The sequence below is a fragment of the Saimiri boliviensis genome, chromosome 10 (assembly GCF_048565385.1).
Source record: "Saimiri boliviensis isolate mSaiBol1 chromosome 10, mSaiBol1.pri, whole genome shotgun sequence".
Taxonomy (NCBI): Eukaryota; Metazoa; Chordata; class Mammalia; order Primates; family Cebidae; genus Saimiri; species Saimiri boliviensis.
The window spans coordinates 15,238,554-15,256,613 of NC_133458.1; the positions used below are offsets into that span (position 1 = coordinate 15,238,554).

Genomic DNA, 18,060 nt, shown 5'->3' on the forward strand with positions numbered 1-18,060 from the left:
GGAGGGTGAGCATTGAGGTCGATACATTTGATGGTGAGGTCAGTTTCTGCTGATTATGAACTCATAAAGCCTCTACCTCCGTAGGATCTCACCCCTTGTTCTAGAACAGGCTTTGAATAGCCTCCTTATTTGAAAAGGAAGAGAAACGAGCACCCTCTAGTGCCTGCATTTCCAAACTCAAAAGAGTTCATTTCCAGTTTTACATTTTCAAGCTTTAGACAGGCTTTGTTTCTAATCCAAGTAGCAGTATTATTACAATGTCGATTGTAATGATATTCCAACGATTATCAACAGGACACAGCTTTCTCAAACACAGGTTTAGCGAGTGAGTGGAAGAGAATGCTGTCCCAAGGGAAGATGTTCTAACTTTGGTCTAAGGTTCTGTTATTTAAAATAGCTAGTCTATTTTTGGTATTTACTGACTAGAGAGATTAAACTGCATTCGTCTTTAGAGCATGGATGCAAATCATTCAACATAATTGGGACTTCAGTCTATCCGTGGGCCATCCTTGGTGAGTGTGTGTGTGATTATTTCCACCCACAATGGCTCTCCCAATTCTTCAGGGACTAACACATAGCCCTGCTCTATAAATGGAGCTTCTGCTTCACAATCAGTCTTTCCTGTCTGGCAAAGGAGGGGAACAAGCAAAGGGCTCTGCTCAGTGCCCTGCGCCAAAATCAGGTGTGGGCTGGAGGTCACTGGTGACTGTGAGCTCTGTGTCTCTGGCACTGCTCACCAATTCATGGAAATGGACACCCATGATACACTTGATACACTCATCTCGGTGTATCAAGCACCATGGCCTCAAAGCCACCCAAAGAGATATTTGTGCCTTGAGAAAACTCTAAGAGAATGGAGAAGCCATTTGTTTTCTTGTCCATCACCTTTTAATGCCAGTGTTTTATATTATATTTCTGATCACTCTGCCAGTGATTAGGTGCCCTGTGTCTGGGAGACTCCAAAATCCAGGACACCTACAAGGAAGGAGACTGAAGGAGGAGACAAGCCAGGAGGGCGATGGGCAGATAGGAAGTTCAGTCCTGCAGGAAGACTTGGGATCCAGTCACAGGGATTCCTCATGTTTCCAGGACTCATTTGATCCTAAGAGATGAAGGGATGGAAGCTCCCATTTAATGTGTCCAGACTTCTGGAGCAGTCTAAGTGGGCACCCAGAGGGCCTTTCACTATCCATTCTCTATTCTTTCCAGACTGGCCACTGGCACCTGGAACTGCTGTTGGTGCTTTTACAGTCTAGAGTGCAAGAGATGTGTCCATTAAATCGTCACACAAAGTCATGGCAAATGACAATGTGCCAAACCTATGAATATTGATGCATATTATATGGAATATATGCTCATATTATATTGAGCATGTATAATGAGGAGGTGCAGCCTAGAAAAACTGTTGAAGGAGTGACTCCCTAGAGGTGGTGGTAGTTAAACTGGGATTTGAAGCAAGAACACAAAAGAAGAGACTTGTGTTGACACAGAGGATACAGCCCGGAGTGGAAAGGCCTTTGGTGGGAGGAGCATGACGCATGAGGAGTGGCCTGGACTGAGGCATCTGTGGTTGACGCGGAGATGAGGGTGCAGAGGAAGGGAGGGGACAGCTGGCAGCAGACATCACTCGGGGGAGGAAGCTGAGGACTGACATCAGCATGATGTGGGGAAGATGGAGTTGTGAAGGCCGACAGGGAAAAGACACAGACCTGTGTTGTCAATGCTGTCTGCAAATATACGATTTCCAATGAACTTTCCTTTCTGAGAGCAACTGAGGAAGAGGACGTCTGAGGCCAGAGCTGCAGGAGGGGCCTGGAAGAGAGGCTGCATCCACTCACATCACGTTGCTGTACGTTCCCTCGTCCAGCTGGCCTGGGAGAGAAGCTCAGCACAGAGCAGAGTTTCACACACACAGGGCTGCTCAGAGCTCTGAGGGCCCCAGCCTGGGCAGTGCTGGGGAGACTCCAAAGGGACAGTGACTTCCACTGCCTAGATCACAGTCTTGTGAAGGCAAGGCCACCTGTATCTTCCACTGAGCTTTGTGTGCAGAGGAAGGTGGCTGTGGGGTGAATGCTGGTGCAAGAGGGCACAGAGGTCTGGGAGAGGCTGTCTGACAGCAAGGTCATGTATTTGGCTTTGAGAGAAAGTCGCAGACCCTCAGGGACTTCTCTGTAGTGCCTGCTGGGACAAATCAGCTGTGCTTCAGCTTCTGCTCCTGTTAACACTTGCACATGTAGTCATGGATGACAGTCTCAGGCATCTGCGTGCCACTTCATGCCCTGCCTTTGTTCTCTGGTGTCTTGGGATCTGGTTGTCCCAGCATCTGTGAAGTCTATGATAGAAAGAAGTTGAGTGCCCATGAACGGACCCCACTAATGTAGACCTGACGTAAAGGCTAAGGCTAGGATGTGGTGAGCCAAGGGAAAGGCTTTAGGGCACTCACCTCCCCCAGTAGGCAAAAGGCCACACCACTGAGGAGCCTGGTGGCCGTGGCAGGGTCAGGGAAACATGGGCAGATTGTGGGGAGGTTTTTCAGTTTGTGTGTTGGGGACATAAGTCCTGGATATCAGTGGAATCAACTGGTGATGCCACTGCCCCTGCCAGCCAGTGACTCTGCTATCTGCCTGCTGTTCCTCCCTCTACCTGCTGCAACCTTCCACCTACAGTCCAGTCATAAACCTTTGCCCTTGTGGTCTCTGCTCCTGGCTGTCTTTCTTCTACAAGACAACAGCCAGACAAGATTTGTGATCGTGTGCTTTCCACCTACCTCTCCACTGTCAGTTCAGGGTGTCCACTTTAGGGATGTTTTTGACAGGCTATTGCTTCCTCTCTGAACACATGTCCTCCCTCCCATTCCCAGGTCTCTATCTTGTTTCTTAAATGAGATATATTTCAGGTATATTTATTCTTAATGGTGAGAAGGCAAACTTAAATTTTACTAGAATAAATTAAGAAAAATATCTTTAGACATTTATATGAGAAAGGAATTTTTGTCTACACACAAACAAAATTGCTTTTAATTTTTGTTGCATTAAATTAAACTCTTGGGAATTAAAAAAACACACCATAAAAATGAAAATGTAAGCTACAGACTGAGAAAAGACACAAGGAATGCATATAAATGATTTTAAAAATAATAGTGGGCCACGTGTGGTGGCTGAACACCTGTAATCACAGCACTTTGGGAGGCTGAGGTGGGCCGATCACCTGAGGTCGGGAGTTCAAGACCAGCCTAACCAACATGGAGAAACTCCATCTCTGCTAAAAATACAAAATTAGCCAGACATGGTGGCACATGCATGTAATCCCAGCTACAATACAGGCTGAGGCAGGAGAATCACTTGAACCCAGGAGGCAGAGGCTGTGGTAAGCCAAGACCGCACCATTGCACTCCAGCCTGGGTGACAAGAATGAAACTCTGTCTCAAAAACAAAAAAAAAGGTGTGAAATTTAACATTCCTCAAATTGCTGATGAAGAGGCCATAGTAATGACCCCTGAAATGTCTGAACCTGTACTGCGGCACTGCTGGTCACTGGAGAACAGGGTGAGGGCTCTGTCATCTGACCAGAACACAGAAGCTGATGATGGAGCAGCGGTAGGTGGAAAATGTATGGACTTGATCAGCACCAGCTAGTTCGTTTCCCACTTCTGATCCTTACAAGCCAGGAGACACTGGGGGAAATGACTCAATGTCCTGAGCCTTCCATCTGGAAAGGAAGAATAAGAATGTTTCATTTGCAAGATTGTTGCAAAGCTTGAAGATATATTAGAAAAATGAAGAATCTGGCACACATCTGGGGCTCAGCAGTCACTCTTCTACTAAAGTTACCCAGGAAGTGACAAGATGACAAGATGCAAGAAGATACAGCAGAAAAGCGGGAGCACTCAGGGCACAGGAAGCCTGGGCTCCATTGGTTGGGAGAGCTCTGTGCTCAGCAGGACACAAGACATGCCTTCCAAACAACTCAAAGCTTCCCTTGAAGGAGTGAAACCTGGCTGGGGCCAGCAGCTCCCAAGTCAAAGCTGAGGCAGGAAGTTTATATACAGAATGTCAGTGACTCTGCCGGGCTGTGCCAAGCTGCTGGCACAGAGATACAGGGCCGAGTCTCCCCGCTCCAAGTTGCTCACATTCAGGTCAGAGCTATAGTCATGGAACTGGTGACCTGAGAATCGATTAGGGAAGTTTCCTCTGTCTCTCTCTTGCTTTTCATAATACTCAAGAATGAACTCGGGCCCCTGACCCAGGGCCTGTTGGTACCAGGACACACTTTTGTGCCCAGAGATAGGAGAGCATCTCAGAGTCACTTGCTGTCCTCTCGTTTTGATCAGGTGTGTGGGACTTTGGGTGACTCCAGCCTCAACTGGTCCTGTGGGAAAAGCAGACAGAGGATGAGCACAGGAGACAGCCTGGAGGTGCGTCCCCAGGGTAAAGTGGAGGACACGACACAGGGGTGGGAAAGCTGAGAATGGGGGTGCTCCCCTGTGTGCAGGACTTACCTGCTCCCAGGAGACAAAGCAGCGCCCAGCATAAGAGCTCGTGATTCATGGCACAGTAGGGAAGGCAACACCGCCCCTGATTCAGGGCTTGGTCCTCCTGGGAAAGAACCTGAGTTCAGGGCCTTGATTTTCCTGATGGGAGGGGTATCCTGTGATGTCACTGTCCTGTGTCCTCCCCCTGCAGGAGGCTTCCTTAGGTCCAGTGCTCCCCAGACCCGGTATTCTCTACTTGTCCTGCAGAGCCGGAGGGCGGGGTGAGGGCAGAAGCATCTGTGATGAGACAGTTCCTCTTGTGCCTACACTGCCCCAGCTCCCAGGCTGCCCCATCACCCTCTCACCCTCCTCCCACCTAGTGCTATGGTGCTCCATGCTGGAGCTCACACACCTGCCCATCAGCAGAGGGTGAGGAGCCTGTGATTAAACCCTCCGTTTCCAGCTCTTCCTTGCTGGCCTCACATCGTCTTTCTGATGCTTGATTCACATCCATGTTTCTTACTATGTTTTTCTTTCCCGGGCAACATTCCCAGCCCCTTTCCTGAGCGGCCAGTGGTGCAGAGTCCCCAAGACTTAGTCCATCTGATGAGATCCAAAGCAGACCTGGGTTGTCTGTAAGTTATCAACAGCGCAGATTCCCCAGAAATCATTCTAGGGCTTTATCAGCTCACAGCACAGACCTAGCCAGCTTGGGACTGAGCACCCTCAAGGTCATTCTATATATAGTGCTCTGGACAGTATATGTTAGTCCCTCTAGACCCACCCTACCTTCAGAGACTGACCCCAGTGTATTATGGTAACTGGCTCCCCTTTTCTCTAGCTCCAGAGTGAGTTTGAGACAGAAAAGCAGATGGAGGTAAGGTCACCAACTGTGCTGCAAACTCTATTCCCTTGGCTCTCTTCTTGCTGGGTTAAATTTCCTGGTGGTTAAAAGTAGTCACAACAGTAGACTGAATGCTTTGCCACTTAGATATTTCTTTCAGCAGATATCCTAGCTAATGGCTCATAATTTTTATATTTCATAGAGTCCTAGAACCGAGCACAATTTTGCCAAGGATTTTGCTACTTATAACAAGTATGGTGTTTACTGCAATTCATGATATCTTGTTCTTCATCTCCCCCTGAGCATTCACCAGAATTGACCTTAATGCTCTGTTTTCAGCAATCTAGGCTTTTGCTGGTCTGCTTTTCCAAATTCTTCCAACCTCTATCCATTACCCATTTCCCATTAACCAAAGCTGCTTCTGCATTCTCAGGTATTTGTTATAGCAGCAGCCTCACTCTTGGTACCATTTTTTCCTCTCAATTTCTTTCCTACTGCTATAGAGAAATACCACAGACTGGGGAGTTTATAAATACAAGAGATTTATTTGGCTTATAGATCTGGAGACTGGGAAGTCCAGATCAAGAGGCCATAACTGATGAGGGCCTCCTGCTGTCCTCCAAGGCAGAGGACAGAAAAGCAAACACCCAAGACAGAGAAAAATGACAGAATTTCTCCTTTTGTTAGAAGACCATTCCCAAGACAACTAATTCACTCCTACAATAAGGGCATCCATCTCTTTCTGAGGGCAGATCCCTCATGACCTAGTCACTTCTTAACTGTCCCACCTCCCAATACCATCACACTGACAAATTTCAACATGAGCTTTTGTGGGGACATGCAAGCATAGCACACACGTCTACACTATGAGTAGTATTTCCACTCTTAAGTCTGTACCTTTAAAAAAAAAAAAGAATGCATATGTCCACAAGGCAGAATTCCACAAAAATGTTCATAACAACTTTATTCATAATAGTTGAAGACAGGAGTAACATGGATATCCATCAACAGGAGAATGGATAAATGAGCTGTGGTATATTTATGCAAGAGAATATTAGTCATAAGAAAGAATGACCTACTGATACAACAATATGAATACTTTTTAGAGATACTAATTTTGGAGGAAAATAACTCAATAAAAATATTATATGATTCCATTTATATGAAGTTAAAGAATAGACAAAGCTAGTTGATGGTGATAAAAATAAGAAAAGTTCTTTATCTCTGGGATAGAAATGGATTGGAAAAGAGCATGAGGACACTTTCTTGAGTGATGGAAAATTGTTTTATAATCATTTCAGCTACTGTTGCACTGATGTATGCATTTGTCAAAACGTACTAGGATGTCCTTGTATTAATATTTGTCTTTTACTCTCTACTGATTACACTTTAATCTAAAGTATTACTAACAAGTAAACAGCTAAACTGCATTAAAGATGGGGCTCATTTACAAATGTACACTTGTGTTCTGTACAGCCCAATTTAAAAATGAATCACACAAAATTTTAAAAAGACAGGAGCACACAAATGTGTGTAAGATACGGAGAATGTGAGAAGTGCTCAGTGACTGAAATGGGCAACATTGAAATTTGGCATCAAAATAAGCTCAGCTGCCAAGTGGGCTGAAACACAACGGAGGATCAATATCCAGGAAGGCTGTAGACAAACAAAGCTTTCTAGATGTACCTTCATATGATACTGAAATAATTCTGAGAACTGTGAGCTGTTATCAGTTTCATAACTTGGGAAATTGGGCATTCATGAGTCTCACAATTGAGCCTTTCATTTTGGCTTTCAACAGATTGGCCAGTTGGTGAATTTTTTTTGCGAAGCAAGCAGCCTGCTTCCCTCTTTGTGAGTGGGGTCCTGGGTGACCCGGCACTGCCCCTTTGGCAAACTCATAGAGGGGAGTTAGAAGCACAGACTCATGGGGTTCCCTGCACATGGGCTTCCCTGTACATGGGCTTCCCTGCACATGGGCTTCCCTGCACATGAGGTTCCCTGCACATGGGCTTCCCTGCACATGGGCTTCCCTGCACATGGGCTTCCCTGCACATGGGCTTCCCTGCACATGGGGTTTGCACTCCCTGTGAAGCCCAGCTGTGGACCTCCCAGTCCTGCAGTAAAGGATCCCAACTAAAGAAACTGCCTCTAGGTGTCTGCTTTGTGTGTAAGTGCTAAAGAGGGATAAAAATTAAAATGGAGAAAAATATCGTTTGCTTAATATTATTCCATAATATTTTACAAGAAAATAATTTGAGGTGCTCAAGGATTTTAATCCAAGCAAAAGTCATGATGATAGCTGAATTCCTTCTTAATCTACCTGGAGAGGACTCAAACACCACTCTATGCCCACAAATACTCAGTGGAGACTTACTTATAGACTCTTTTTGATAATTCTACTAGTTGATTATCTTCAGGTCTAATGGCATAGTTTGGTGAACCTACTAATACTTTCCTTCAGTAGTTTGTTTACTTGGGTGTTTTACAACTTGTTATCAATATTTTCTGTCCTCCAGAGGACATGTGTTTGGTGTCCCAATGGAATCTAAGTCAAAGTAATGTTAGCAGTATGACTTACGAACTTGTCGAATCCCAGATCACTCAAGCAGCTTAAAGCTGTTGTCTGGAGAGACCACAGGGAAGATAAAGTGCAGCAGAAATGCACTGGGCTCAGGGCACAGCCCAGCCCTGGCTTTCCCCTGTTCCTCTGAGGCAGTTAGTTGCTCCCCTGCACCTGCCCCTGACATCAAGCCTGCCCTGGCCAAATTCTTCAACTGAAGATCTCATTGGAGATTAGAGGGACTTCCTGCCTCTTGCATAGCTGTAGGTAGCCTAGCAATCACTGAAAACTGCTGCAACAGCTGCATAATATTGGAACCAAGCCCTAATTTTTCTTAACCCTTTCCCTGCTAAGCTGCTCTCCCAGACTCCCCAGAGCCGTTTAGATCCCAGTGGACCACAGTGCCATCTTGTGGCCACAGTGCCATCTGTGGCCAATGAAGTTTCATCATTGTTTCTTCTGCAGTAGCCCAAGGAATGCTGGGAAGCGTCTGCAGAGTGATCTGGGAGAATATTCCAGAAGTGCCATCACCCAGGTTTTATGATCAGCTCCCTTAAACCCTTTTATCAACACTAGTTCTAACCCTGACTATTGCTTTGAGTTACCAAGCTTAATATTGCACCCTCATTATCACATAGCTACAGTTGTAGTCCAACTTTTTCTCCCTTACAACTACCCTCTAAAGAAAGAGGAACAGAATGAGAGGAATGAAAGAAAATAACATTTGGTATTAAACAGGGAGAAAACACAGACATTGAAGTATAAAGAGATCTGAATCACTAAAGGTTAAAAAAAGTCCTCCAAAAATGACAATGTTACTCCAAAAGTATAGATCAGCGAAAGATGAAGTCAAATGTGTATTAATAAAAAGGTACAATTGAAATATACAACATGATACCTCTTACAAGGCAACAAGCCATGGTGGAGGAAGCAGTACCTAATGCAAAAAACAAAGATGGACATAATTCAGACCAGCAAAGGGCCTGCACAGGAAATGATCAACTTGTACAATGCACATCCAGTGATCTGAGCAGCAAAGAGGGAGGAGATGATTCTGGAAGAGGCAGGGGGCACGGGGAGATGAGGACACGCTGGTGCAAAATAATTTCAGAAGGAAGCAAATCAGCCAGGGGACTGGGGATCACATGACTTTTCTTTCTCCTGTCTCCTCTGACAGCTGAACTGGACCATTTTCCCTTTCTAAGGATTTGCTCCTGCACCCTGAGTTAGATGCCCCTGGGATTTGCACTTTCTCAAGTTCCCATGGATGAACTCCCGCTCCTTCCTTTTTGAGCATAGTCTGAAAGAGAGCTCAACCCTCCCTCCTCTTCAATCCCACAGTACTGGAGAGGGGCACAGGCCTCTCAGTTGGCATCGACCTCTCTCATGACATGCTCACGTGCCCCCCTAACTATGCCTTTTCTTTCCACTAGACTGAAAGTTAGATGTGGGCAATGAAACTTAACACCTTTAACATAGGATGCATAAGTGACTGCTTTCAAAATTATTACTGTTTCTTTCACTGTTTTGGGTTATATCGGAACAAGAAAATACAATTTCTTAATGTAACTTAACCACAAAAACCTTCCCAAGTGCTAAAAAACAATGTAACTAACAAGGGATTGCTCTTCTAATTGGTGAGATGGCAAAATAAAATAAAACACAAAGAAAATTTTGTCAAATATTTTAAAAGACCCAGAATCCCAGTCCCTCTTATGTAAACATCATTCTGGCCTCCCCCTACCTAAGGGACAGACACAGCCATTCCTGTGACCTGCACCTGGCAGGAAATCCCTCCTGGAGCCTGTGGGGAGCTGGCGAGGATGAGCCTTGGTGATTCTGCCCCAGAGCAGGGATACTCTGGGAGCTCTGGACAACCTCCAGGGACTGAGATGGAGAGTCTTGGACACTTAGTCTTAGAGAGGAGAATACTTTGGGTGTCACCCTTCTGACCTCTCAGCCAAAAGTAAAACCAGAGTCATTCCTGACTGGCATGGAGCTGCTTAGTTTCCAAACAAATTACTCCTTGTTTCAGAATCTGTCAGTGCCAAAGAAGAATAGTGGTGCTGTAAGTGGTTCACAATCTGGAGTTGCTGCTTGCCCATCTCTGATCCCAATGACTCCAGCATCTGAATATTCTATGCTAGGAAAGGCAGGTTGTAAATAATGAACTTGGTCAGTGATACCTTTAGTTACATTCGAAATAGTTGTCATGTTCCAGACTGCCATGCTTGTAGGAGACACAGACCTACAGAGCAAGCGAATTTGGAGGTTGAATAGAAAATAGGAATGACTGGGGCACCCTTAGATGATGGATTCTAGGAACGAGAGTAGAGGAGAGGTGAATTCTGGGCCCTTTTCTCTCCACAAAACATGGCACAATAGGGATATCAGAAAATACTCATGATGTGCTGTTAAACTGAGTGTCTGTGAAGGCAGGGCATGCCTGGTAGCATTTACTAACTCCTGTTATACCAGCACACCCAATCATGGCAGATTCCAAGCTGTCATCGTGGCTTCACTAAACAGGGAGCTAGGAAGAGTATGCCTATTTGGCTCTTCTGAGTCATACAAGCAGGCTCCAGCACATTCCTGAACTCAAGAGCAAAGCTTTCAACGTCCTTCAGTGCTTCATACTCAACACCCTAAAAATGAGGCAACAGCACAATAGCACACCTCATTATTTTCATGAGAGGATCAGAGTGTGTGATCCTGGGTCTTAAAATGGACAAAGGGATATTTATGCAGAGAAAGGATTTCTGAGTCCTCTGAAGCTGCTGAGATCACAGACCAAATAGTTATGCTGGTTGGTTGGAGAGCCGCTAGCCTCTGACGTTAAGGAATTGCAATGAAATGTTTCTCTGGCTCAGCTTAGGACAACAGGACCGTTTCATTATAGTGGAAACCCTGTTCCTTCGTATTCATTCATTAGTAACATCTGCCCTTTGCTTCTCTTGCATGTTCATTCTCAGTATAAATTGGAAGCCCTGCTCGCTTTTGTTACACGTTCTTGCAGCACCGTTTACAACTGAGGACCGTGTTCTGTTCAGTCTCAGTGTCAGAGCTTGTCCACTGTTAGGACAGGTGTCTCGGGTCATGTGGAGGAAGGTGGCAGCTGTTAGAGAGAAGGTCTAGGAAGGCAAGGAATTCCCATCTGTGCCCTGGCCTTACTCAGTCCCAGGAAACAGAGGGCACCTGAGCAATGAGCGATTTGCTGATGGCAGAATAAAAAATGGGTCCAGAGCAACTCCAGTTAGAGACCATCATTCTCTGGGGAAATAAATTTGGTGTCTGTGCCAGCAAAATTTCTGATCAGTGTATTTGGAAGGACTATGATGCCCCTTCTAGCTATGAAAGGCTATGATAAGGTACCTCTATCATGGCTGTGTCTAGGACACCAAGTCCCAGACTTGGAGAAGTGGTCTGTTGCCAAGTACTCTCATAAACCCATGATCTATAATCACATAAGCTCTGACAGTGCATTAGAGTTCACAGATACAAGCTGCAGCATCACCCACAGACAAGTGGAAGATTCTATTGCAATACTGTACTATTTCGAACAAGTACCATATGACAATTTATAATACGAAAAAAAAAATTAAAAGGAATACCGTCAATGGTATAAATAAAGCACTTCTTGAGTTAAGGGCCTCAGGAAAAATATTTCAATCAAATGAGCTGGGCAGCAATGAAAACACTCAGCGTCTAAAAATCGGATTTCCTGAGGGAATCATGGTGAACTGGCAGCGGTGGTGAATGCATGCTTCTGTCTATCAGGGCAGCAGCAATGCCAAATGGAAACAAAATAAAGGATACACCGGCTTCAGGTAGGCAGAAGAAATGAAGTCTTATTGTTATCATCATTGTATTTATCACATAAGGACCACAAAAGTTGCAAGACCTTTATTTCAAACAGGAAGAGAGGTTTGATATTTTGTTGCAGAAACCTTCCCAGGTAACAGGGACAGAAGAGGCTTCAGAAGAAAGCTGTTCCTGGGGATGTAGCCTCAGACGTTCCAGACGCCAGACGCCCCAACACATGTGGGAGAAGAGGCCTGTTTCCTGCCCATGACAACCTCATGTACGTGGGCAGCACAGCAGCCGCCAAGACCTCCAGAAAATGCATTCTGCCCTGAAGGCCAAGGCGAAGACACCCACACCTTGCTTGGAGCAGTGAGCTGGCTCTGAGGACTCCTAGAACGCATGGGCCATGATTGTTTTCACCACCTACATTTGCAGTCACTGTTTCAGGGATGAATCTCTGATCTCTTTCTACCCAAAGGACAGCTCAGGTCCAAATCTGCTTCTTGCCCATGAAAAGTGAGGAGCAAGGACAGGCCTCTGTTCAGGGTCTCCAGGAGCTGCCAGGAGGGAGAGGAGGAGGTTTGTGAGCAGGAAGGAGGCAACTGTGCCACACTGTGGCTGAGCTGCTGGCACAGAGATACACGGCAGAGTCCTCCTGCTCTGTGCGCTGGATCTTCAGAGTGGAGAAGGATCCCCCAGCGCTCTCTGCAGAGAACCGATCACTGGGCAGCCCTGATTTGTCTAATTGAATTTCATACCTGAAGTAAGTCAGATACTCTGGGCTCTGCCCCAGGTTCTGTCGGTACCAGTACAGTGTTTCATGACCCGAAATTGCACCACACTTGAAAGCTATATCCAGTCCCCTCTTTGTGACTTTGTACTTGGGGGACTGGGAGACTCCAGCACCTGTGTGATCTGTGAAAACAGAATTTGGCAACAGAATAAGGAAAAATATTTGTAGTCATATCACGTACATGCACACATAACACACACACACACACACACACACACACACACACACACACACCCCTACACACAGAGATCAAACGAAACTAATTGGTGTTCTGAGGACTCACCTGTCCCTAGGAAACCCAGGACCACCCAGCAGAGGAGCCTGGTGCCCATGGCAGGGTCAGACAGAGTGAGGGTTTTATCAGATCAGTGTCACTGTGAGCAGGAGCAGAGGAGGAGGGATGTCCTTGTCTCCACAGGGCAGTTCCCAAGTGACATCACTTCCTCTCTCAATCTACAGGACCTCAGGGTCACAGCTTTTATATCAGAACACACTTGGGTGATGCTTTAAGTATTTATAAGTTCCTTTTAAATAACATCAATGCCTGGCTCATTGCTTTGTGCTCCAGAATTGTCTGGACCCAGAGGCCTCGTGCTGCATATCTGGCATCCATTTTGTCTTCTCTGTTTTTAACTTCTTTCATATTTCAGTTTTAATTTTCTGTGCTGCATTCTAGACATTTCTTCAGATCCATCTTTGACATCTCTTTAGGAGCAGCTAATCAACTGTTTGACTTTGTGTTTTGCTGTCAGTGATTGTATGACTCATTTCTAGAGATACTATTTGACCATTTTTATGTTACTTGATGGTTTTGGACATTCATTCTCTTTTTCCTTATTCAGTCCCCCTCGTGTTCATTTAAATGGAGCTCTCCAAACTTTCACATCTTACAATGCCAAAATCTTGAGTCTTCAAGTTTGCACTTCACATGTTTGTTGTTTGTGCTCACGCTTCCTCATTCCTATGTCCTGATGTTCCTCATACTGGGAATCTATTTGTTCCATGGTAGTCTGTGAAATTCCAGAGAGGCCCGGACTGAGAGGGCACAACACCAGGAGTCTGTCATTTTCGCAGGCATCTCCAGTCTAACTCGCAAGTGTATGGGGCCGAGAACTGTCTGCTGCACTCTGGGCTGCCAAATACACCCACGACATAGGTTGGAAGGGTCAGAAATGCTCTCTGGACAGTCCCAAGGAAGGACTCAGAATAGAATTCACATTTTATAATTCTTTTTAATAAAACTATTTTCATGAATAAATCCCATTAAGCTGTGTAGTTATCATGACATTGTCTTCCAAGGGAAAATTACACACACGCACACACACACACACACACACACACACACACCCTGGTGAAGGGAGACATCAGGCACAGGATTAAAGTTAGTAGCGAGGGGCCTGGAACATCTACATACAAATTGTGTCCACATTCAACTGGGCAGCCTAGGTGTCCTCAGATGAGGCGTCCAGAGACTGTGGCAGGTTGAGAAAGTTGTGTGATCCGATGCCTTAATCTGAGAGAATTGATCCTGTGCTGGATTGTGTTAACTCAGCTTTGCAAAGGCAAGAGTCTGCCTTCCCCAGAATGCCATTTATCTTATCCTCGGTTCGAGATGGTCAAAGACATATTTGTGTAAAGTTTGGAAGAACGATGTAAAACAGTGACTATTATACTTGGCAGGACATTGTGGTCAGACAGTGAGAGTCAGTGACCAGCAGATACAGAGGCTTTGATGAACTTTGAATGCTTTGCTCTTGAGCCTAGGAGTGTGCTGGAGCCAGCTTGTATGACTCAGAAGACCCAGATAGGCATATTCTTCCCAGCTCCCTATTTAGTGAAGCCATGATGACGGTTTGACGTCTGTCATGGTGGGTAACCTGGTGCAATAGAAATTAGAAATGCTACCAGACATGCTCCCATCTTCACAGACATCTAGTTTAGTAGCATAGCACCAACATTCCTCAAAGTTGCTAATTACGAGGCCATAGTAATGACCCGTGAAGATGTCTGAGCCTCTTCTGTGGCCCGCCTGGTCACTGGAGGACAGGGTGAAGGCTCTGTCATACTGACCAGGACACAGAAGCTGATGATGGAGCAGCGGTAGGTGGAAAATGTGTGAACTTGATCATCACCGACTAGTTCATTTCCCACTTCTGATCCTTACAAGCCAGGAGACACTGGGGGAAATGACTCAATGTCCCTGAGCCTTCCATCTGGAAAGGAAGAATAAGAATGTTTGATTTGCAGGATTGTTGCAAAGCTTGAAAATATATTACAAATATGAAGAATCTGGCACATATCTGAGCCTCAGCAGTCACTCTTCTACTGAAGTTACCCAGGAAGTTATAAGATGCAAGAAGATGCAGCAGAAAAGTGGGAGCACTCAGGGCACAGGAAGCCTGGGCTCCTTTGGTTGGGAGAGCTCTGTGCTCAGCAGGACACAAGACATGCCTTCCAAACAACTCAAAGCTTCCCTTGAAGGAGTGAAACCTGGCTGGGGCCAGCAGCTCCCAAGTCAAAGCTGAGGCAGGAAGTTTATATACAGAATGTCAGTGACTCTGCTGGGCTGTGCCAAGCTGCTGGCACAGAGATACAGGGCCGAGTCTCCCCGCTCCAAGGCGCTCACATTCAGGTCAGAGCTATAGTCACGGAACTGGGAACCTGAGAATCGATGAGGGAAGTTTCCTCTGTTTCTCTCTTCCTTTTCATAATACTCAAGAATGAACTCAGGCCCCTGACCCAGGGCCTGTTGGTACCAGGACACACTTTTGTGCCCAGAGATAGGAGAGCATCTCAGAGTCACATGCTGTCCTCTCGTTTTGATCAGGTGTGTGGGACTTTGGGTGACTCCAGCCTCAACTGGTCCTGTGGGAAAAGCAGACAGAGGATGAGCACAGGAGACAGCCTGGAGGTGCGTCCCCAGGGTAAAGTGGAGGACACGACACAGGGGTGGGAAAGCTGAGAATGGGGGTGCTCCCCTGTGTGCAGGACTTACCTGCTCCCAGGAGACAAAGCAGCGCCCAGCATAAGAGCTCGTGATTCATGGCACAGTAGGGAAGGCAACACCGCCCCTGATTCAGGGCTTGGTCCTCCTGGGAAAGAACCTGAGTTCAGGGCCTTGATTTTCCTGATGGGAGGGGTATCCTGTGATGTCACTGTCCTGTGTCCTCCCCCTGCAGGAGGCTTCCTTAGGTCCAGTGCTCCCCAGACCCGGTATTCTCTACTTGTCCTGCAGAGCCGGAGGGCGGGGTGAGGGCAGAAGCATCTGTGATGAGTCAGTTCCTCTTGTGCCTACACTGCCCCAGCTCCCAGGCTGCCCCATCACCCTCTCACCCTCCTCCCACCTAGTGCTGTGGTGCTCCATGCTGGAGCTCACACACCTGCCCATCAGCAGAGGGTGAGGAGCCTGTGATTAAACCCTCCGGTTCCAGCTCTTCCTTGCTGGCCTCACATCGTCTTTCTGATGCTTGATTCACATCCATGTTTCTTACTATGTTTTTCTTTCCCGGGCAACATTCCCAGCCCCTTTCCTGAGCGGCCAGTGGTGCAGAGTCCTCAAGACTTAGTCCATCTGATGAGATCCAAAGCAGACCTGGGTTGTCTGTAAGTTATCAACAGCGCAGATTCCCCAGAAATCATTCTAGGGCTTTATCAGCTCACAGCACAGACCTAGCCAGCTTGGGACTGAGCACCCTCAAGGCCGGCTCTGGACAGCATATGTTAGTCTCTCTAGGTACACCCTCCTCTTAGAGGCTGACCCCAGTGTATTATGGTAACTGGCTCCCCTTTTCTCTAGCTCCAGAGCGAGTTTGGCCTATGGAGACAGGACAGCAGAGGGAGGTAGGGTCACCAACTGTGCTGGTTTGTAAAATCTATTCTTTTGGTTCCCTTCTTGCTGGGTTAAATTTCCTGGTGGCTAAAAGTATTCACACAGTAGCCCAAATGCTTTGCCACTTAGCTATTTCTTTCAGCAGATATCCTAGCTAATATCTCATAATTTTTACATTCCGTAATGTCCTAGAACAAGACACAACTTTGCCAAGGTTTTTGCTAGTTATAACAAGGATGGCATTTACTTCTATTTATGATACCTTGTTCTTCATTTCCCTTTGAGCATTCCCCAGAATTGCCCTTAATGCTCTGTTTTCAGCAACCTAGGCTTTTGCTGGTCTGCTTCTCCAAATTCTTCCAACCTCTATCCATTACCCATGTCCCATTAACCAAAGGTGCTTCAACATTTTCAGGTATTTGTGATAGCAGCAGCCTCACTCTTGGTACCATTTTTTCTTTCCATTTCTTTCCTACTGCTTTAGAGAAATACCACAGACTGGTGATTTATAAGGACAAGAGATTTATTTGGCTTATAGATCTGGAGACTGGGAGGTCCATGATCTGGAGGCCACAACTGATGAGGGTCTCCCGCTGTTCTCCAAGGCAGAAGGAAGAGGAAGCAAGCACCCAAGACAAAGAAAATGCCTGAATTTATCCTTTTTGTCAGAAGACCATTCCCAAGACAACTAATTCACTCCCACAATAAGGGCATCGATCTCTTTCTGAGGGCAGACCCCTCATGACCTAGTCACCTCTTAACTGTTCCACCTCCCAATACCATTACACTGACAAATGTCAACATGAGCTTTTGTGGGGACACCAGGCATAGCACACACATCTATACTATGACTCAGTATTTCCAATCTTAAGTCTATACCTAAAAAAAAATGCATATGTCCACAAGAAAGAATTCCACAAGAATGTTCATGACAACTTTATTCATAATAGTTTAAGACAGGAGTAATATGGATATCCATCAACAGGAGAATGGATAAATGAGCTGTGGTATATTTATGCCATGGAGTATTAGTATAAGAAAGAATGACCTACTGATAAAACAATATGAATGCTCTTTAGAAAAACTAATTTTGGAGGAAAATAACTCAATACAAACATTATATGATTCCATTTATATGAAGTTCATGAATAGACAAAACTAGTCAATGGTGATAAAAATTTTAAAAAGTTATCTCTGAGATAGAAATGGATTGGAAAAGAGCATGAGGACACTTTTTTGAGTGATGGAAAATTGTTTTATAATAATTTCAGTTACTGTTGCACTGGTGTATGCATTTGTCAAAACATACTAGGATGTCCTTGTATTAATATTTGTGTTTTTCTCTCTATCGATTACACTTTAAAGTATTACTAACAAGTAAACAGCTAAACTGCATTAAAGATGGGGCTTATTTACAAATGTATGCTTGTGTTCTGTACAGCCCAATTTATAAATGAATCACACAAAATTTAAAAAAGACAGGAGCACACAAATGTGTATAAGATACGGAGAATGTGAGAAGTGCTCCGTGACTGAAATGGGCAACATTGAAATTTGGCACCAAAATAAGCTCAGCTGCCGAGTGGGCTGAAACACAACGGAGGATCAATATCCAGGAAGGCTGTAGACAAACAAAGCTTTCTAGACGTTCCTTCATATGCTGTTGAAATCATTCTGAGAAGCGTGAGCTGCTATCAATTTCATAACTTGGGAAATAGGGCATTCATGAGACTCACAGTTGAGCCTTTCATTTTGG

General features: G+C 45.5%; 1 gene segment (V, D, J or C); it reads right to left on the bottom strand.

The window, feature by feature from the left end:
* Positions 1–12,223: 12,223 nt before the first annotated feature.
* LOC141580142 (T cell receptor beta variable 7-8-like) lies at positions 12,224–12,850 on the bottom strand. The segment is given in 2 exon segments: positions 12,224–12,597; positions 12,759–12,850. Coding segments are annotated over 2 exon segments (423 nt in total).
* Positions 12,851–18,060: the final 5,210 nt, after the last annotated feature.